Consider the following 22,094-nt stretch of genomic DNA (forward strand, 5'->3'; position numbering starts at 1 on the left):
ATATTAAAGAAAACTGCATAAATTAGAAAAATTAATATCTAGATTATAATTTTTTTCCTAGTGGAAGTAACATGCAGACACGGGGAGGGAGTGAAGTTATGTTAATGAATAGAAACCTTGAGGAAATAATAGCATTTCACATCTTATAAAAGGCTGGCTTTTAGTCAGAATATTCAGTTGAACTGCTAAATTTTTCCAGGGTTAATTAAATGCATATGGAAACAAACATCTTGAAGTGGTTATTAAATTCAGTCTATTTCTTTTCAGGTCTTGGGATATCATGGCAAGCTCTTTAACTTCTTAGGCCTCAAGTGTTTAATTATAAAATAAGGTTGATGATGTTATCATTAGAGTCCATGAAATTTCTTTTTATTTTAAATATTTCATCATTTTGTATTCTTACCTTCTAAACTAGAACTTTTGGTGATCAAAAATCTTGCTTGTCTCAATTTTACCCATTTTTTGGCAAATTCTGAAGATTTTCAAACCAGAAGGAATTTTAAAGCTTTATTTCCAGAAAGAATGAGTGGTTGATCTTAAGTAGCCAAAAGCAGTAAAGATTTATGTAAAATGAAAGTGGGAGGATAAAGAAAGAAAGAAGCCAGGATAGATGGGATTGTGAGGGACAGAAAAAAAGTTCAGTTATTCCTCTCTGTGGTTTTTGAGCTGGGAGGGCCCCAGAATGTTAAACTGTCTAATGTGATAGGCTAGGCACCCCTTCCTTTGTTATATGCCCTATAACATCCTCCTGCAGAGTACTCACTACCTTCTCAGTGGCCACTTACTCCTCTGAAGCCCCAGTGGGAATAGCTAGAGGAGGACAGTGGCCATGTCTACTTATTCACCCTGTCCTTATAGCTAAGCAAGGGACTAGCCTGTAATTGGTATTCCATAAATATTTGTAAAAGTACAGACAGGCATAAAGTACTGTTATATTTCTATGAAGAGTTTTTATTATTTTCAAATGTATTGGTAAGTAGAGAGCATAATATGAGAAACTGCCATGTATCTGTCACCCAGATTGTTTTGTTTTTTTAGTGTGTGTGTGGGTGGGAGGTGGGGAGGAAGGGAGGAAGGGGGTAGTGCTAGGGATGGAACCAGGGCCCAGGGCTAGGTAGGTGGTCTACAACTGAGGTACACCCCTAGCCCCATCATTGAGATTTCATTTATCAAAATTTTGCCACATTTGCTTCATCTGTCCCTTATTGCTTTTTATTTTTTCCTTTTGTGAAACATTTTAAAACAGATCTCTGACATATTATTTTGGTCCTATGTGCTTCAGTGCATATCTCTAAAAAATACGCATGTTTTCTGAAGTAACCACAATGCTACTTTTATGCCTAATAGGATTAGCAATTCCATGTTGGTATTTGTACCCAGTCCATATGTCAGATTTCTCCAAATATTTTTAGAAATATCTGTTTTTACAGTTAGATTATAAGATTTAAAATATAAAAGAAGGTATGACTATTTCTTAAGAAATTTCTTTGATTCCTGTTAGCTATTCTTTAAAATCATCAGGTAAGAGAAGTGAACATTTTAATCCTCCTTTATTAGAGAAAACTTAAATTATATATTTTCTCATTTATTGGAAACATTTTAATAATACAGTTTTATTATTAAATAAATGATTAAATGATTTATATAAATCATTATATAAAAGTCAGTTTGCCCTGTTTTTTATTATAAGTATTCTCTATTTTCTGGACTGTAACATCTGTGCCTTGAACTACTATTTGATTTCACCTTTCCCTGCCCTCAGTGCATACATGAGTATATATAATCTGTGTGAATACATATGTGTACACCTGAATTAGACACTTGCGTGTGCACTTAAGCTTGTGACATTAGACACCTGAGGTTCTCTTGTACCTGCAGGAGAAGGCTCTATATTTCATTCTCTTTGTTAAAGCAATAAAAAAGATAAGGGGGCTTTAGTCAAAGATTATACATTCATATACTTGATCCTCAGGAAATGCAAAGAAACATGTTAGAGTAAAGCAAGTCTAGGCATTTCCCAAGGGAAATACAGTCTACTGACTGAGTTCACTAGGGTCTATTGACCTCTGGCCTCTCCACTTCTCCCCTGACCCCCCACCTCCCACTTTGCCTACAGCTCCAAGGATAGTTACAAACTGCACAGGTCCTACTATGGAAACCATATCTGACTTACTGCTAGGTCTCCCAAAAGAAAAGGACAGAATCTGTGGCTCTTTTCTAATTTAGGGGCTGTTATTTTTCCCTCTTTGTAATTGGAACCATAAAAATAGAATGTCATTTAGGAGCCTAACTCTATAACAACACTTGAAAAGAGATTTAGGGGGAGGGGAATTTGTCTAAGTTTTAAGAATACATCAAGCTCTTAAGGAAGTAGATTGTGCCATGTTTGAAGATGCAAAGATAATCACTGTGCTGGGAACCGTCTTGAGGGGGGAGGAAGCTGAACAACAAGAGGAAAGCAGCATTCGCTCCTGATTTCGCACAGGAAGCCCACAGCACCTCCTGCCAAAGCGAGATAAGAAAGCTCCCATGCACTATTCTGGACAAGGCCACTGTTATCAGCTTCAGGTCCGTGCTGTCCTCTCTATGCTCCAAGCCTCTGTCCCTTTCCTAATGAGCTTTAGGACTCCTACCTCCATGTGCATATAGCATGCCAAGTATAATAGCATGGAGGTATTTATAACCAGTGAAAGGAAAAAAGGAACTCTGGGGGTAAGAGAGTATTCCATGTCTTCTCTATCAATTGCCCTAGAGTTGAAACAACTTAGTTTTGGACCAGAGATTGACAAATAAAGTACAAGTCGGCCAATTATGTATCCAACACATGGAGCTGGGACCCTACATGTGACATGTCAATCTGTTTAACTCCAACTGGGTGCCATCTGGAGAGCTCTCCCATCTGGTCTAAGTTATTAGTCTTCTTCTCTTGACACATAATGGGAAACTGCCACCCTCCATATATGTGGATGACATACTAATGACCTACGTACTTGTAGTGGTAATGGATTTGCCCTGTTCTCTTTACACTTATAAATATTTGACTCTGGGCTGGGGCTGTAATTCATTGGAAAAGCGCTTGCCTAGCATGAGTGAGGCACTTGGTTTGATCCTCAGCACCACATAAAAATTAATAAAAGACATTCTTTCTGTTCATCTACAACTATTAAATAAATAAGTAAGTAAGTAAGTAAGTAAATAAATAAATAAATAAAAATATTTGACTCTTTTGTGACCAAAATCAGGTAAGGGCAGTCTGGACCCACAGCAAAAGGTGAAGCCAATACAGGTCAAACCTACAGTATTAGCTGCTGTTAGAATTTGTACTCATTTCTGGCTCACTTCAGAATCTTGCACTTAACCTTTATACCATATGTAATATGATCTATGGACTACTGTCACATACTCAGAAATTATTATACCCCAGTGCTTCTTTATATATAGGAAGAAAAGCCTCAGATATTCACTGTACTAACATTATTAGTGCATTGGTAATTTATGTCTTTTTTAGCCACTTTTTTATAACATGGTTAGCTTATGTCCAAAATGTGGTTAATGCCTCTCATCTTACATCCAAAATATGTCAAATGTCCATTGTGTGCAGATTCTGCAATACAGTTGTCATTAGACCTTACCTTGTTATCCTGCAGTTAGTTCCTGAGCTCACCACAGTTCCTATTCACCTTTACAAATCCAGCACTTGCAAATACGATGCATAGTATGTTCCCCAAAGTACTCTTACATTCAATTACCTGTGACTTTTTTTTAAGTGCTGATTTTTAATAATTCTGACTTTTAGGTTTTCTTTATTCCTTCTTCCTGTTTCCCCACCCTTGCCTAAAATTCAGATCTGTACTTGCTTTTCTTTAGAAGATAGATGATTACATCTGGTAGAATCAGAAGGAAGACTCTAGGTGAGCTTTAGTCATTGATGGTATTTACATTTTCTTGAAAGTGGCTCTCTCATATGAGAAGAAAATAGAATTGGGTAACAATTTCAGAATTGGGTAAAAATGACAGAATTTTTCTCTGAAGAATTTGATGGAGTGGTCTAACTCTTTGTTTAGCCTTTTTAGAAATTGCCATCCAGAGCTTGTTATGGTACCCAAGATTCCTGTTGTTATCCAGTATCAAATTCTCATTTTATAATAAGATGATGTTCTGCTAGTTAAATAACCACACCAGTTCTAGAAGGTCTACTTTACTGCTGACTCCTAAGATAAATAGATATTTGTTTTATTTTAGGATCCCCTTTTAACCTACTAGAAATTATATTAAGCTGACATTTTTTTCCCCAAAAATCTCAATTCTGTTATGGCTTACCCTTGGCTGGCAGAAGGGAAGTGGTTGTTATTGAGCTGCTACTATTTGCCAGGCTTGGGATAGGAGATATATACATTCATTTTGCCTCAACTAGTTCTCACAGTCCCCCAAGAAGCAAGAATCATGGTCCCCATTTCACAAATCCTTTTACCAGTAAGGGAACTGAGATCCAGAAAGATCAAATGCCTTTCTCAGGTTCATAGAGAAAGGGTAGCGCTGGGCAGAACCCTCATGTCCTCTTTCCATCACACCAGAGCTCTATTACCCAGAGTAACTTTATTCCCAAGGAACCTCCCAAATCTTTCCCATTATACTTTCTAGGGGGAGTCTGGCTCGGAGTCACTTGTTTCAGAGAAAAACTCTGGGAGTTCTCTGAATTCAGACTGGCACAAAGTCACACACTCTGAGAAAAATTTTAATTTTCAAGAGGAAGATGTACCTAGTCCTTTGGCAGACATGGATGAAAGGAAGGTGGTAGAGGAATTATTCATAATTACATTTTGACATAAAATTTCTTTAGTTTAGGTCATAAATATACTTTGATGAAAAAATTATGGGAACTTTTTGCCTTCTACTGGCTGACAGATTTTATTTATCATTTTTTAAAATCTTGCAACAAAATAAAATAAGCTAATGTTTATCAATCTTTTTCTTTTCCTGGGAACTTACTTTTGTCTGCATCACCTATTGGCTATTCTAGGATGAACTCACCTGCTTTATTATAAACTTTAGTACTTTAAAGAGCACCTCTGGAATAGAGGTGGAGAGGGCAGGGCTGAACTGAGTACTCCTACATCCGATGGCTGCCTATTGCCTGAGCCACTGCCTGGGAATGAATGAATGAGAGAGAGAGAGAGAGAGAGAGAGAGAGAGAGAGAGAGAGAGAGAGAGAGAGAGTGTGTGTGTGTATTTTCAGTGTCTNTATAAAATTCAATAGCATCCCAAGATAGAGAATAATCTTTTTTTTTTTTTTCTTTTTGGATGATAAAAGCTGGGTACTCTACTTATCTGTTTAATGGGATTTTACTGCACGAGCTAACTGTGATTAGAATCTGTTTGTAAAGAATATTGAATCATTTCAAATTAAGAAACAAAGGCTAGAACAGTAATAAAGAGCAAATCAAGACTATAAAATGTCCTTTAAAAAAAAAACTGATAGGAAAAGAAAGACCACCTGGAAGCTTACCAGAGGGCAAGACCAGGGCTGGCTCTGCATTATGGTGCACCATCCTGCAGAAGGGCCTGATGTAAACATTCCTCTGCTACCGTGCGTGTTGTGTCAGAACATTAGCGATAGTGTGTCTGAGCCATCAGATTGATAGAATCTGCAAACACTATCTTTTCCCCACCTCTCGCATTCTGTTAAAACAAATAAAACAATATAGAGGAGAGGATGCTGGCAGAAAAAGGCCTAGGGTTGAAAGGAATGTTTGTATAGAATGGTTCCTGCTCCTTTTGCTTCAGGAAGAGGGCCAGGGTCTTCAGGGTGGTCACAAGGTCAGGCTGAGGGTACTCTGGAGGAATGACTTTCTTGTGCAATTAGAGACCTAGTGACGCCCTGGAGACCATACTGAAAATTTCTTCTTTTCTCAGTGGGGGTGGCGAAGCAGCATTGGAGAAGCGTTTCAGGGATTGTAGGTTTTGGGTCAGCTTCTTGGACAATGGTGGAGGGGATCCAGCACCCTGGGCCACCTCTGTTTAGATAAGAGCTTTTCCGTGAGTGCCTTGGCTTATGCTGCTTCCTGCTCTCGAGGGCCTATGGTCCATTCACTCGGAATAAGACCTGTCTATCAGTCTCTGCTTCCTTTCCTCCTCTCTCACCTCCACTTCTAGTGTGAGCTCTGGCGTTCCCCTCTCCCCACCTTTCCTATCTAGTATATAAAAAATTTCAGCCAGGGCCCAGAGTATCTTCAGCCCTATACCTGGGTGACTGGGAAGCTGAAAAGGTGGACAGTTACTTGGTTACACCCAAGGAGGAGAGGAGCCTCAAAGAGAACATCGATTTTGTTCACTCATTTTTCTCAGTAAAGGACTGGCTGGCCAGCTAAGGAAGAGTGGTTTGATAAATAAGAAATCTTTAGGGAAATGTTAGGAGTGGCTACAAATTATATCCTTCAACATATTCAGGAAAGAGTTTAAGATATTACCTCCAATCACTCAGTGAAGAATATTTCAAACTACTACTGTATTTTATTCTTCTAAAAAGGAAGATAGTGGCTTATTTACTAGAGAGTGGATAGAAATGTCCAGAAAGTCTTCAGGGTTGGAGATGGGGAAACCACAATTTAGCAAAAAGAACAGATCTTAAGATATCAGATCTGAGTTCAAATGGTGGTTTTATAATTTTCTAGATATGTGACTCTGGATAGCAAAAGCCCAATTATGAGAATCAGAGTCATAGAAAATTGTTCAGAGGACTTGTAGACTTTTTGATTACTTGAATCATTCTGAAATTTGTCCTGGATCCCAGCCCACAAAATCACTTTTAATAAATTCTGCTTTGATGTTCTGCCATTGCCAATACCAAGGGATGTCAGAGTTACCAGTCCTATACATCCACATGGTTGAGGAGTTTGTGTCCCAAAGAATGTGAGAGAAGTCATTTCTCTTGGATGTCAAAACACTGAAGCCTTGTACTTCTTTTGACATATTTTCATATTTTGGATCCCTTAATTTTGGAAATGTTTGTTTCTTCTCTTGTCTCAACAACTAGTATGTGGGCCCCAGCTCTGTATTGTCTTATTTTTTTCCTTCATCCAGAGTTGTTTCATTATTTATTATACTTTTTGTGAACCACTACAAATTCTTTGGGACTGAATGTGTTCTTAGCTTTGTGAACTCCAAAGAGGCAACCTACTATTATAGTTCTATTATAGGTGTTAAAGAGCAAATAGAAGGAAAATAATTAAATTAAAAAATCTAAAGAATAGCATTTCGACTTCTGCAAATTCTAGGGTGATACCAAATGAGTTAATTTGTATAACGTCTACAGTGCCTGGTACATCGAAAACAGATCAGTTATGTTGTCATTTGGTTATCTGACTACATTGAGAGCTACTTGAGAACGGGGACTATGTCTTACTCATCATTATCACCTCAGTCCCTAGGGTAGATGAGAAATGAATGTCTGGTGCTCAGTTAACTGCCTGAGGAGAAGAATGAATCCTGACAAAGAATGGCCTGATTAGATCTGGACCCAACCTCACGTCAGGTGTCAACCCTGCCATCTATCATTTATCTCAAATGTGCTTAAGAAAGGGGCACTAGTGATCATCCAGTGACCTCACACACACCTCCTAAACTAACACTGTGTCACCACTATCAGCGCCTATCCATTCTCAACAACTAATATCAATGAAGACCCGGGCGCCGATGGGGTCCTAGATAGACTCAGCCTAGCAGTATCATTTCCTGACAAACTGATAGACCTGGATAATTTCAACTTAGGCAAAGATGCTGACATGTGAAGAGGTATCTCTGGTCTAATGGAAAATAGAAAACTGACAGTATTCTACTTCTCCTCCAAGAGTAGGAAAAATATTGGCTCATAATTACTTGTACTATTTTATTCCACTTAAAAGTCTTCTCATTCACATTTCATTTCAGGTGTAAAATCATTCCCCCTGAAAGTACACGATTTACTTTTGACTGTTATTAAGGAATGTCTGTGTTTATTGAAGAGACAAGTCAACTTCATGGGAAAATATTAGAATATAGTAGAGCACAGGCAAATAAAATGACAAGAGCCATATGCTACTATGGACTGAACAAGACTCAGTGAGCACTTAAAAGCTGAGAAAGAATTCATAAGTGAGAGTAGATCCAGGCTACTATAACACCCTTAATTTCTTAAATAATCTGAAACACCTACCATTTCTGGTCCTATTCTAACTTCTTTGGAACAAGTCATCAGAGTCACAAGACCTGTCCCTCTCCAAAGATGTAAGCATGTTTCCTGGGAGTATATTAATCTAATACCATGAATCATGTTGTCAGATTATTTTCAGCTTTCACAGGATATTATGTATATGTGACGCCACTTCAGAGGGAAGTGGCTTTGTAGTACACAGCCCCAGGGTTGCCTAAGATTATTTAAAAGTACTGGATAACTTTCAGCAGACAAACTTAGCACTTGCATTATGCCAGCCAGAGGGCTAAGTACTTCCTATATTATCTCATTTAATTCTAACATGTCTGGGGATGGGGTTCATTCACCTTACATAGCATGTGTGAGGTGCACAATAATAATAATTCCCCCAAACAAGCTTATGATGTCAGTGCTGTCCTTTGTATAGATGAGAAAACCCTGACTCAAGGAGATTCTTTTGCCATGAATCCCATAGGTGGTAGATGGCAGTAGGCAGAACCAAGACTTAAGCTCTTAAGTCCTTGTCCTTAAACTATAGATTTTATTGCCTTTCTGTATCTTAACACGTTCTAAAATCGGCTCTTGATGTCACAGCACAGGCTTCTTAAAACATCTGCTTTCTGGCTCATAAGCTTTTACCCCCAAATTACTCATTTTAATGTCTAAGCAGTTGTTATAGAAAACAACCCTTGTAATGACAGCTGAAGTGCTTTCAGTTGCCTGGTTGATGATGGCCACTCATTTGTAGTCTTTCTGACACGTCAACCAGTATAGGTTTTCCAACAGGGTCCTTGCATTCTCTGTGATGGTGATAATTATAGTCTCTGTTTCATAGAAGTTCTGCGATAATGAGGTAATACATATAAAGTGTATATAAAACCATGTCCCATAGGGAAGTGCTTAGGAACTTATCTATAAGGAAAATACAAATAGAAATGATAGGCCACACATCTTCTACCAGGGATAATCTTCTGTGTGGCTCTAGATAGTCTCTGAAAACACATTTTTACTTTTCTTTACTTGTTTAAAAACCTTTTCCAATTTACGAAGGAATATTTGTCAATAATGTAGCAATAAGTGATCATATTACATAATTCTCAATGAGGACAAGGCATATGGAACATTAAAGGCCTAAGGGCATGTGTGCCCATGTAATATTTTTAAAAAGCCAGAGTAAAAATCCAAAGCTTTGATTTTTTAGACATGGGAGGCAGAATTTCAGAGATTCAATGCTTGTGATAACATGCTGAAGAGCCATAAGAATAAGATTACCAGTAATGAGCCTGTAAAATGCCATCAATCTATAAGAAATGACAAGGTAGACTTCTGGTTTGTAGATAACAGAAAACCCAGGCATGAGCCAGAGAAAGTGAGCTGGGAGGAATGACTGAATCCACTCCAGAAATTTCATGTCAGGTTCAAATCTGCCTTTCTAATTATGGTTTTCACATTTCTTCTCAGCCCAAATACAATGATCAAACCAAATTAATCTTCTGGCATGTCCTTTCTAAAACTTCAATCCATAAATATCCCTGCATCACTCTGCCACATCTTTGTCTCTTTCCCTTTCCCTTTCCATTTGACTTTCCAGAATCTTCAGGATATATTCATATCCCCCCTCTCTCTCTTCTTGAAGTCGTTGAGAATTGAATCTGGGGCCTCATGCATGAGAGAAAAGCACTTCACCCCTGAGCTATATCCCCAGCTCTCAACAGGTGTTCTCAAATTAACTACAGACAAGAGCAAGCCTAATAGGATGAGCAAGTGCTTTCCCAAACCTGTCCCCAAGAGGACTTTTGCTCCGTCCTTAGAGAGTTCACAGTGACCAACTCTGAGGATTCATATGGAACACCAGTGAAAAGCACCTTCTGCAATGCCACCTATTTAGTTCTTCTCCTTTAATTCCATTATCTGAAAATACCTGAGAAATAAATCTCTGAGCTTCATTTTCCTCATGGCAAAACTGAGAAAATTATGATCATTATGTAGAATGGTTGTACCGACTAGGAATAATGTGTGTGAAGGGATGAACACAGCTTTGGACAACAGACAGGGAATACTGGTGAAATTCATTATAGCTATTATAATTGAGCAGACCATTGAACTGAAGATGGCAAAACATTCTACAGGCTTTTGGAGAAAGTGTGAGGAAACAAGGACTAGTGACTAGAAGCTCATTATGAGGCACTGCCTGAGGAGGCCATAGTCTAAATCCTACACACCCTCTGCATCTTCTCAATCCACCATGTTCTGCTTTTTCACTTAAAAAAGCACTGAATTTACATTAAACCCACAGATTAGATTCCACTAGATTTCGAAAAATGACCTACCAAGTCAGTGGAGACATATACAAAATGTAGATGTCCACGCATAGGTTCTTGTTTTATAGATGCCATGTATTATTTCTCTATTACCTAAAGATCTTGTATCAGGACATTAGTTTCTAGATTCAGTAATACAAATGCCCCCTCCCTCTTTCTAGTGCTATAGGTAGGACCCTGTACTTTGCACATGCTATGCAAGTGACTAAGGCCAAAGAAAATTGGAAAGGTTCTGTCAGTATTCTCAAGGAGTGTTCCCAAATTGTGTTACTGTCTTCTGGTGTCCCTAATCCTGGAAGCTACACTGACTCTTGCTGAACAGATCTCTATAAAAAATCCAGCATCCTATGACTCAGCCTTTTAGTTTAAAACACATAATGAAATGTTTGATAGCAATTATGGGAGACAGTTACTTCATTAGAAACAATTACTCATCAGGTTCACTGTAGTACTATGAAGAATGGGAAAAAGAAAATCTCACAAAGCATAGGAAAGTGGGAAAGAGGCATTTGGCAAATGAACTTGTGCTCTGTTCTCAGGACTTCGTATGAAATATTAATAAGGGCTGTTGTCTGAACATTCACATTGGGCAGTGTGCACTTCCTCAACTAACCAGTAATTACATAATAGAATGCGAGAAGTTTCTCATTAGTAAGTGAACATTCATTTTTGGCTTGTGATGAAAGCCTCTTGTATAAGATGGCCAGTTTTATTTGGCTTTGTTGAAGCTCAGAGTTCTGCTAAAGTGGTCCTTGGTCAAGTGGTCTTCTTTAAAGTCCTCATTTTATTCAGGGTTTGTTTGTGGTAAATTAAAATTCTCTGTAGCATGCTTGCTTCAAGCCTGCATACCCATACACACTGCAAAGAATACATGATAAGAGACACATGAACACAAATTGTAAGTATATTGAAGAACAACGTGGTAAATATTAAAACATGAGGTAAGTGATCATATTTCCAAAAGTAGAAGTCTTCTTAAATTACCATTTCCTTCCAGACATCTGACCTACATTTTGCCCCCAGGAAATGTTGACTTTCAATTGAATCGTTAAAGCTTTCATTTTGTAGATAGAAAACAAAATACAGGACATAAAATTGTTATAGCATAAAAATAATAGACATTCATGTTGGTAGTCAATTAAATTTGGGTCCTTGAGTACAGTTCTAATTAACTACCATTAGCAATTGTTTTGGTTTTGTCCTGTTAATTTTACATACCCCACTGATGAACAAAACTATGTTTCTCCCAAATGATGTATCCCTGACACATCCCTAATGATTCTGGGCTTCCTTTCCTTGCCAATTTGCTAACGTAAACAATAGAGAAATGCAATTAGGCAAGCTGCTCTCAGAGTTCCTAGAGGCCTCTGCCTTTCCCTGCTTTTTAGGCCACCCCTCCTCCCCACAGGAGCAAAGAGCAAATCCCACTTAGTCCTGGAGTGGTCAGCTTTCTCTAGACACCCCCACTAGTGCTTTCCTACTGGGGCAGATGAAGAGTGTTTCAGAAATGGGACATCAAATTGTCATTGAGAGTGGCAGGGACCGTTATTTTCTGTTTAAGTTCTAAAGTATGTAATTATTTTAGATTTCAGGCTGACCTACTTAATAGAGCTTTGGAAGTGGTTCCTTGAGGGTCCATCTATGTCTATTGGGTTTTTCTTAGAAAATTTACCATTTTAGATAAGAAAGGAAAAAGCTTTCCATGAGTTGAGAAACCAGCACCATTTTCTGCATCCTGAAGGGACTAATTGGCAAAAGACCAAATAAAACAAGCAAGGTTTTAGAGCCAACTGGGTAGGGAAGGATAAGGCCTTTGCGGGACAAAGGCTGGCAAAGTGGGTCCAGGTTGACACCAGTGCTGGTGGGACTATTGTATTTTTTTTTTCTTTTGCAATGCTGAGGATGGGATCCAGGGCCTCATTCAGATTATTATTTATATGAAAGCATTTTATATTTATAAACTGAAATTTTCTGTTAATTTATCATTAATCCTCAGAGTTAATGGTCAAATTGCTTTATGATTTATAAAAGGCAGAAGGGAAATATCAGTGTACAACAACTGAGAAATTATTTCAAGCTTTTTCAAAAATAGAAAATGTAATTTAAAGTGATTTTCTCATTTAACTCCTTCATAGCTGTGTATTAGAGGAAAGGGGAGGACCGGCAGTTGCCATTTACAGAAGGGGAAATGGAAGCACAGATTAAGTAACCAGACAAGGTCACACAGAAGTCAAGGACAGCACCAAGAATAGAACCCATTTCCTTGATTTGATTTCTGATCTTTAGCCCTGAGACCGTGTGATTGGCATTCTACAGGCACATATATGTAAGTAATTATCAAACATATTTGATTTTACATAATTAAAACAGAAATGTTAAAGACAGATGGTGTTTATTTTTTGCATATGGTTGGTACCTAATATTTGTGTAATGAGGAGATGATCGCATTGTATTTAGATTGAACAGCAATGATGTGCAAAACTGGTTTCTATGATGTGAGCAATATTAATGAAACATTAAGTAGCAGAAATTTCTCTCTACAAATTTTCATTAGCCATCACCGATAGTGGATAAAGAAGTGAGATTTTCATAAAGAACTCAGTTTAACCTAACATTTTTTCCCAGTAGAGGGGACTGATTTAATCTGTTTTGCAGGTATATCTTACAGTTGATCAGTGTTATTACTCAGAATATGATTTATGACAGATAGAGAGACAGAATTAAGGCAGCCTATGCTCTAAAGAACACTTGCTCTAAAACTGCAGTAATCAAAGACTGCAGTCTTTGAATCTCTCTGTAGAGACCTAGGTACATTCAACATTTAAAAAACAAGCCTTAGTTTTATATTATTATTATTTTTTTTTTGTATGGTACCAGAGATTGAACCCAGGAGTACATTCAGCCTTTTTTGGGGGGGCGTTGTAGCTGGGATTTAACCAAGGGGCACTTAACCACTGAGCCACATGCCCATCTCTTTATATTTTATTTTGAGACAGGGTCTCGCCAAGTACTTAGGGCCATATTGCTGGGATTACAGGCATGCGCCACCATGCCCAACACATCAAGCCTTTTTTATTTTGAGGCAGGTTCTGAGTTACCCAGTCTGGCCTTGAATTTGAGATCCTCCTGCCCCTGCTGCCTGAGTCCCTGGGATTACAGGTATGGCCATCACACCGACTTAAGCCTTAGTTTAAAAACTGTGACAAGACAATTCAGAAACAACCAGTAGCTCTGGACATTAATGGGGAGGTGACCTAAGCTAATGGAGAGTGCCAGTAAGATGACCCAGCAGAAGACTACTCCTTATCCTATGACTAGATGAAAGTGAGCTCAAAGACCTGTTCAGTCTCAGAAGCCTGTAGTCATTTATCTGAGGGTTTCCTTGACATACAAGAATAAAAGCAGTCTTTCAGCCTCTTAGATTCTTCCTAAGAAAACCAGAACTGGTAAACTAGAGTATAAACAAATGATGCCAAGTCTGCCCTTTCTATATCTTCCCCTATCCTCCAATCCTACATTGTCTCTAGTTCCCTTAGAGACTAATAACCTCCTTGCCCTTTTTTTAATTTTTTGCAATCTTTTTTTAATTTTTCAGGTGTAGATGGACACAATACCTTTTACTTATTTTTATGTGGATCGAGCCTAGTGCTTCACGTGGCTAGGCAAGCGCTCTACCACTGAGCCACAACCCCAGCACCCCACCCCCCCAGAAGCTTAGTAGTCTTACTTGTTTCTTCAAAATGCAGGGGATATGTGAAGTTCCAGAAATCAAATGTGGGCTGGCTGAACTGGTGGCAGCTATTCCACAGGCCCATTCTACCCCACCCCAGCCTTAGCCATTATGCAGGGCAGAATCACTTCCTCCCATGACTGGGAAACTAATGAATGGGGTAAGCCATGTGACCTGGGAGAGTTACTTCATTCTCCCTTTGCATCCTTCAATTTATTCTTCCTGTTACTTTTGCCTAACTTTTTTATAGTTCCTTAATTTTATCTAATTCTGAAAAAGTCCTAAGTTATATTTTCCAGAATTCTATGGCCTTTCCCCCTCAGACCTACTAGATTTCCATTTTCAAAGCTGAGAAAGAGTGCATATTATCTTCCACAATTTCTGTTCATTTCTCAGAAATATTTGGTATAGTTTCTCACTGTCATAAGAAATTCCATAGCAGGCAGAAATTTCCTTCCAAGTTACTTAGAAATCTTGGGTCTTAGAGAAATGTACTCCCCTCAATGGTAGCAATCAGTACAACCTTGCATTTCCACAGCACTGTGTATTTTCCCATTTATTTCATCTCATTTTATCCTCATATTCTCTCTGTGAAGTGTTTAATTATTTTATATGAGCAGAAGCTGTGAATTAGACATGTGAGAGCTACTAGAAACTTAACATCATTGTGGATGATAAACATGGAACAGGTTTAGCAGATTTATTTAGAGCTCTCTACCAATTGTTAAGATGAGAAAAATCCCCAAACTCCTCATTCAGTCTTGGTAACCTATTTTAATATCAGTAAACATTTAAAAGAAATTTCCTAGTTCTCTTACCAACTTAACACCCAAATACACAGAAACGTAAAAATCACAGAAAGAGTACAGTTTATTTCTTCTTGGTTCGTTAGCTATGTGAATTTAAAATAACCATCTTTTTCTCCCTTTTATTCCTAATGGCTTTTGAAAACTTGATACATAAAAATCTATAAATTATATATAACACTGGCATACTATATGATGTTTTGAAATATGTGTGCATTGTGGAATGTTTAAATCAGGATAAGCATACCTGTCTCCTCAATAACTTATCATTTCATGGGGAAAACTTTCAATATCCTTTCTGATGAGATATTCAGTGCATAATTGTTATCTATAGTCACTCTACCAAGCAACACCACATCATAGCTTCTTATACATATTGTGTAAGAATGAATTGTAGGCAAAACCACAGTATTACTTCATTAAAACAAGTCATTTACATAAAACATTTTACTACTTATTTTTAAAAAGGAGGAAATTTCTAGTTGAGCAATAGTTCTGATAATTTTAAATACATTTACATATTTATCAGACTCCAGGAAAGATAATCTAAATTTGGTCCTTTTTTTTTAAACCTAAATACGTAAAGTAGCTGACCATGTTAAGTCAATTAATTTTGGGCTATTTAAAATAAATATAATGTGTCCTCAAAAATTAAACTGCTATGGGTACTGTGGTACCTGCCTATAATCCCAGCTATTTGGGAGGCTGAAATAGGAGGAGGATGATGAGTTCAAAGCCAGCCTGGGCAATTTAGTAAGACCCTGTCTCAAAGTTAAAAAAAAAAAAAATAGGGATGGGGATAGAGTTCAATGGTAGAGCACTTGCCTAGCATTTGCCTAGCATGCATCAATCCCTGGGTTCAATCCCTAGTACTAAGAAAACCAACTAAATAAAAACAAAAAACCTGTGGCAATATATAGAGTTGCCCTTTAACTGGAGTCTCAAGTTAATTTATTGATTAATTTATTGGTACTGGGGATTGAACCCAGAGGACTTTTAGCACTGAACCACATCCCTAGCCCTTATTTTTTTTTTTTTTTTTTTTTTTTTAAATTTTGAGACAGGATCTCTATAAGTTGTTTAGGGCTTTGCTGAGTTGCTGAGGCTGGCCTCAACTTTGTAATCCTCCTGCCTCAGCCTCCTGAGTTACTGAGGTTACAGGTGTGTGCCACTACACCTGGTTGACTCTCAAATTTTAACACTAAGAATCAGTCTACATATTTATGAGCAATGTATAAGCATTAGTTGCTCAATCTCCTTTGAAGATCAACCATATGTATCACTATGCAGATATATTACTATACAACTCAAAAGTGTTACAGAACATTCCTTTTTTATGTCAGTAATGAAAATTCCTAAGTTAATCTAGTATATAAAAACATTTATATAAAGACATAGTTGAGAAATTTTAGTAATTAAAGAGGGCTTCATTTATCTATAAATGTTAGTTTTTATCTTTCTGACAGGGTGAAATAGAGTTGTTTTATTAGTTTCCTAGGGTACAATGATCTTGTATACATTTCAGAAATATTTCTAAGTACACTAATTTGACCACCCAGCACCAAACCTGGGCCTGTGCAGGTAAGCTGTTCCATTGGTATACACTCACTAAAGAATAAAAGCTGCTTCTGGATGTGCACAGTTTTGGCAGATAATTTGAAACAACAACATATTGAAGAAATGAATTATCTCCAGCATGAAAACACTTAAAGGTTTCATTTCTGATCTGTCCTGTGAGTAGCAAAAAGTGAATGATTTTAATAGAATAATTCAAATGCCCAACAAATATTTAAGGCTATGCTCTGAGTCTTGGAAGAATTCTAAAAGGAATAAGATGTCTTCTCAGGCCTTGATGAGTAAGTATTCCATGAAACAGGAGGAAAAATCCCATATACCACAAAGAAATTAAAAAGAGTGCTAATTTTCACAAAGTTTTACTTCAGCTCCTATCATTCTCCAAATCATAATTTATCAGCATCATGCAACCTCAAATTACTTATGTCACTCCTTGTTATTTTTTAATAGTTGCAACTAAAATTCAATTGATATTAAATTTAAATTTTCAATTCTAAAACAAAAAATTAAAATATCTATAAAAGACTGTTATTCCATAAAAATTCAACTACACACTTTTATCCTATTAACGTCAAGTTTTTAGTTATTTTAAATGTATTTGCATGTTAGGTCAGCACATATATCAAAGCATTATGAGAAAGAGTCTATAAATAGGGGTTCCTACCTTCACTTAGCAAAATAATACAAGGTCTTATCAGCTCTCACTGTATTTTGAGTGAAATATCTATAGTGGTAAAGAGGGTATTAAAGACTTTCAAGTTCTCTATACTTCTCTTTTTAGAAAATGACACTCAAATGAGAAATCAGATATGTGTGGAAATAGCTACTTCTCAGGAATTCCATAACTCGCCAGTAATTTTCCACTATTGCTACGCCCTAAACAAAGGATTAAGACACAAAATGAAGAGTTGGGAGTTGCGGGAAGAATCTAGAAAGTTAAATAGCCTCTTCTATCTGTTTATGCTAAAATTATGCCTAGTTTACTTTTTATCAAGCTAATTTTCTTTTTAAAACAGCAGTCTTCCCACTCTGCAAGTGGAGTTAAAAGCAATAAAGAACATATTTTGGCATAATGATAATTCTTGGGCAGTTTCAATAATACCTTATTGTTGCACCTATCAATTCTATTCCTGTTTTTCAAATGAACGCTCATGAACTATATCATTGGTATCATCCCTTCAGACTAAACAAAAATGGGAAAAAGCAAACAGGGTTCAGTCATCAACAGGATGCAAGGAAATGCTGCACGTCCACAGAGGGTAGGGGTGTATTCATTCAGCAGATACACATTGAGCATCTACTGTGTATCAGACACTCCCTAAAGATACAGGGCAGTTAATTCATAGCTCAGAGGAAGAGAAACATGTGCATATCAGTTGATTTTGCAATGGTGTGAATAAAGTGCTTTTCATACTGTTCAGGGAGAAATGAGGCAGTTGGGTGGGTTCACAGAGAAGGTGATATAAGAGCTGAGCCTTGGGGTTTGATAAAGAAGGACTTCTTATGAGGCAGACAGTGGGTAGAGGTACATTTCAGATAGATGGAAAAGCATGACTGAAGTTCCAAAGTAAGAAACAGTTGATCATCAGTGTTGGAAAGATCTTGAATGGTGTCCAATGAAGATAAAATGAAAAGTGGGAAGACCAGTATAACTGACACAGTGGGGTAGCTGATGTCTGGGGATCCTCAGCTGGGAAACAAGAGGGCTGAGGTTCTAACTTGAGCAAATGACAGCTCATAAGTGACCTTAGTTATATCCCTGTGTTCCTTAACTATACACTCTAGAGAAACGTGTGTAAGAATGAACCAGTGCTGAGGTATGTTTAGTAGGAAAGAGAAGGCTGGAGGTGTAGCTCAGTGGTAGGGAGTTTGCCTAGCATGCCTGAGGCCTGAGTTCCATCCCTAGCACCACATAAAATCAACTACTTAAAGTAAGGAGGAGGAGTAGCTCTTGCCTACCTGTTTCCAAGGCAAGGAGAGCCTTTGCCTTAAATACACTGCACGTTTCCTCTGTAAACTCCTAACTGTATCCATTAACCTTAATTTGAGGTGGCAAAAAGTATTTAAAAGCTAGTTAAGAAATGAACTGTCCCTACCTTGCTTTGGAATGATTATGGTTACAGGGGCTCCAGGACCATGTGATTACAGGTTGAGGGATTCCATACGCGGTACAAGTCAGGATTTGTCTGCTGCCCAGTGGGTAGAGAGTTGGGTCTGGAAATGATGACACTGCCTTTTCGTAAATCTGGGGTTTCACTGGAAAGGAGATGAAGAAAAGGACAGAAGTCAAGAACTGTTCTGATGACTTTCTTCTGGACCTTACATAAGGGACTGCAGTCTCACTGGTTTTAACATCAGGGAAACAAAAACATTACAAGCCCTCATATCTGTCAAGAAAACGTCTATTTTTAAAAAGTGGAAGTAGTTTGAGAACATTAATAATTTGATTCTAAGGTATATACACTATGATTATAGTTATAAAAATCATGTTGCCTATGGAAGATAAGCAAACAAGAAATAATTGAGAGGTACAGAAGTGTTTTTTGAAACAACTATTTAAAAATTTGAGCCAGGTGCAGTGTTGCACACCTGTAGTCCCAGCTACTTGGGAGGCTGAGGCAGGAGGATTGCAAGTTCTAGGGCCAAGCTGGGCAACTTACTGAAACCCTATCTAAAAATAAAATGTAAAGGGCTGGGAATTTAGCTCAGCAGTAGAGCTCTTGCCTAGTTTGTGCAAGGCCCTGGGTTCAACCCCATATACTGCAAAAATTAATTAAATTTTAAGTTTTTTTGGCATTATTATAATGACTTTTGAATTGGATAAATCTTCATTAATTTTCCCCTTATCAGGACCCAAAGAATGTACAAACTGTAAACTTACCATTTACAATTAGAGTGGCAGTGAGGTTTTTAAACACATTTGACTGCCTTATGCCCAGCAAGATTGTATAATCCCCTGCATCCTCTGCAGTTACGTCTTTGATAATTAAAGAATAGCCATGAACCAAATAGCGAGCAGATATCTCCGTTGCAGGTGACCCATCTTTTAGCCTGTGGTTAAAACATGATCAGTAAGTCACTTCATATGCCTCTCTGATATCACTTTGATAATATGGCCATTTCAGTATATAAGCTCAAGTTGGTCAGTTTCAAGCCTTGACTTATCAACATTGGTCTAAAAATTTATTCACCAACATTGCAGTAAAGGCAGGTATTGTTTATAGATTGGGTACTACTTGATATGGATTGGCAAAGAGCAAAAAGTGAACCAAGGTAGAAAGAAAAGTGGTGGCTTAATGAACCCACAGGGATGCTGGTGGCCATCTTGAATTTAAGTATTAACACAGAGGTACAGGCTCTGATTCCATCTGAGATGTTTTTCAGAGCTTTTGTTTTTCAGAGTTTTCCTTAAGGTTCCATGAGTAGTACAAGAGCCATTGTAAGTTAGATCAACTAGATCACTTCTCCAGATAAAAATAAAAATAGACGTTCCTATTGTGATCTCATGTGGAGTTCTTATTAGCTATATAAATGGGCACACCAGTTGTCCCTTTCATAGCAAAACTATAGTGAAATCAAGGTATTTTCCCCTGAGGAAGAACTATTAAGACACAAAACAAACAAACTATAAACTTAAAAGGAATTTTACAACATTTTAAATATAGAATCAATGACTTGATGTCATCTAGTTACATGTAGAGACGTAAGTCAGGAGGTCTGGATGCAGGCCTGGCTCTGCTGCAAACTATACACTGTAAGACCAGAGGTTGAGCCTAGTGTCTTCAGATTTTCTAGTGATTTTCAGAGATCCCTTTTAAAAACTCTAAAATTTTGGGATTTCATTTAAATGCATAGTTCTTTAAGTGGGCATTTTTAATCTGTGAGGAGTTTATTGTGTTCTGTAAAAAAGATATAATATTGGAAATGGTATCAGTTTATAATCATGCTGGTATTACACAGTCTTGCAAACAAATCCCCATTATTGGTGGGGCTCAGTTCCAAAGCAATTAAAATGACAGTTATACTTTGTGATTATAGGGTCATTTTAGAATTGCTTTATTTCTAATCATTAGGTTGGTACTTTTGAAGATGGGTTGAACTATTTTTAGGCCCTTGCTACTTAGTTACTGAAAAAGTTAGCACGAACAGATAAGGTGACACTCAGGCATTGGTGTATCTTCTGGTCTCTAAATTACTAGAAAATTTAATGATTAACTGTTAACCCTTTTAAGATATTATGAAACAACAAAAAAGTTATGTATTCTTGCCATTGCAATAGAAAAATAACACAAAGTTTTTTTTTTTAATTCCCTATGAAATATTCAAGGAAATAGAAAACAAATATATCACTCCTGTGATATTGAAAGCCAAGTAATTTAGCTCTGGTTGAGGAAATTCCAAAATGCTACCATTTCTATATTGCATGGATTGTTATCCTAATCAGCTTTATACCTTACCCTTTGTTTAAAGTGTAATGACAAACCAAATATATTAGTGTTTAAAAGTAATTTACCAAAAATGCAGATTATAAATAGATCACACTGTTTTACAACAAGTGTTGTACTAGGATTATTAACAACAACAAAAAACTGTTTAAGTAATTTCTGAATATGCAACTTTCAAAGTAAATCCATTTGCTCACTCCTGCAAATGAATGTCTTGTCTCTATTAATGTTTGTTTTAATTCTAAAACAAGACTGGTACTTTCAACCCAGCTGTATATAAAAGAATTATTTTCAGCATCCTCATTACAAGGGCCCACTTCTTCAGAGTTAATAGAGCATGTTACACATTCAAGATGCTTCCTAGTTGTTGCCCAACACATCTAATTCAAAGAGTGTTGACATCACAGGAAGGTTCGAGATGAAGAAATTTGGTGTCAGTGAGGGACTATCTCAGCTGAAATGAGCAATAACCCCGCCCCCATCTCCTGTTTCATCGTGATGCATTTCTTCCCTCCCCTTCAGTCCTCCACCCCTCCACCACCCACAAGTCAACACAGCTTCTACTCTCCAGCATTGCCCAAGAATTTTCTCTGGATACTTCTTTCAGGAATTTAAGTTATTGGGCTTTTGAATCTTCTTACTTGCAAAATATGTCTTAAACTGATATGAAAATGGTTGTGGTCCTACCATACAACTTCTGGTGAGGGAAATGCCTTCACTTTCATGGACAGCCTGTAGGACCGCTTGCCTGCTATGGTTTCATGCACCTGTTGTTTCCGATGTTTCACAGTGATGAACGCTTTTTCTTGGAAAGGAGAAGTGATAAGTACATTAGAAAGTAATAAAAACCTTCCTGAATATTAAGGGAGGGTGCAGTCAATAAAAAGCTAAAGAGAGCTGAGTTATGATGGCACCAATCAGTGAACCCAGTGGTTGCTCAATGAATAAACTATGTTAAAAGCACCTTAGTTGATGAAATACTTTCAAATGAAACGGTGGAAAATCCTATAGACATAAAACAGTGTCAGA

At 37.4% G+C, this 22,094-nt stretch overlaps 1 protein-coding gene across 1 annotated transcript in view; it reads right to left on the minus strand.

The window, feature by feature from the left end:
• Positions 1 to 22,094, minus strand: part of Flt1 (fms related receptor tyrosine kinase 1) — a 201,730-nt gene that overhangs the window by 94,451 nt on the left and 85,185 nt on the right. Inside the window, exons 9-11 of the mRNA XM_048800762.1 lie at positions 21,753 to 21,870; positions 19,502 to 19,671; positions 18,717 to 18,876 (exon numbers count right to left, since the gene is read on the minus strand). Of these exons, the coding sequence (XP_048656719.1) occupies positions 18,717 to 18,876; positions 19,502 to 19,671; positions 21,753 to 21,870 (448 nt within the window). The remainder of the gene's footprint in view (positions 1 to 18,716; positions 18,877 to 19,501; positions 19,672 to 21,752; positions 21,871 to 22,094) is intronic.

This window comes from Marmota marmota, unplaced genomic scaffold, assembly GCF_001458135.2.
Source record: "Marmota marmota marmota unplaced genomic scaffold, marMar, whole genome shotgun sequence".
Taxonomy (NCBI): Eukaryota; Metazoa; Chordata; class Mammalia; order Rodentia; family Sciuridae; genus Marmota; species Marmota marmota.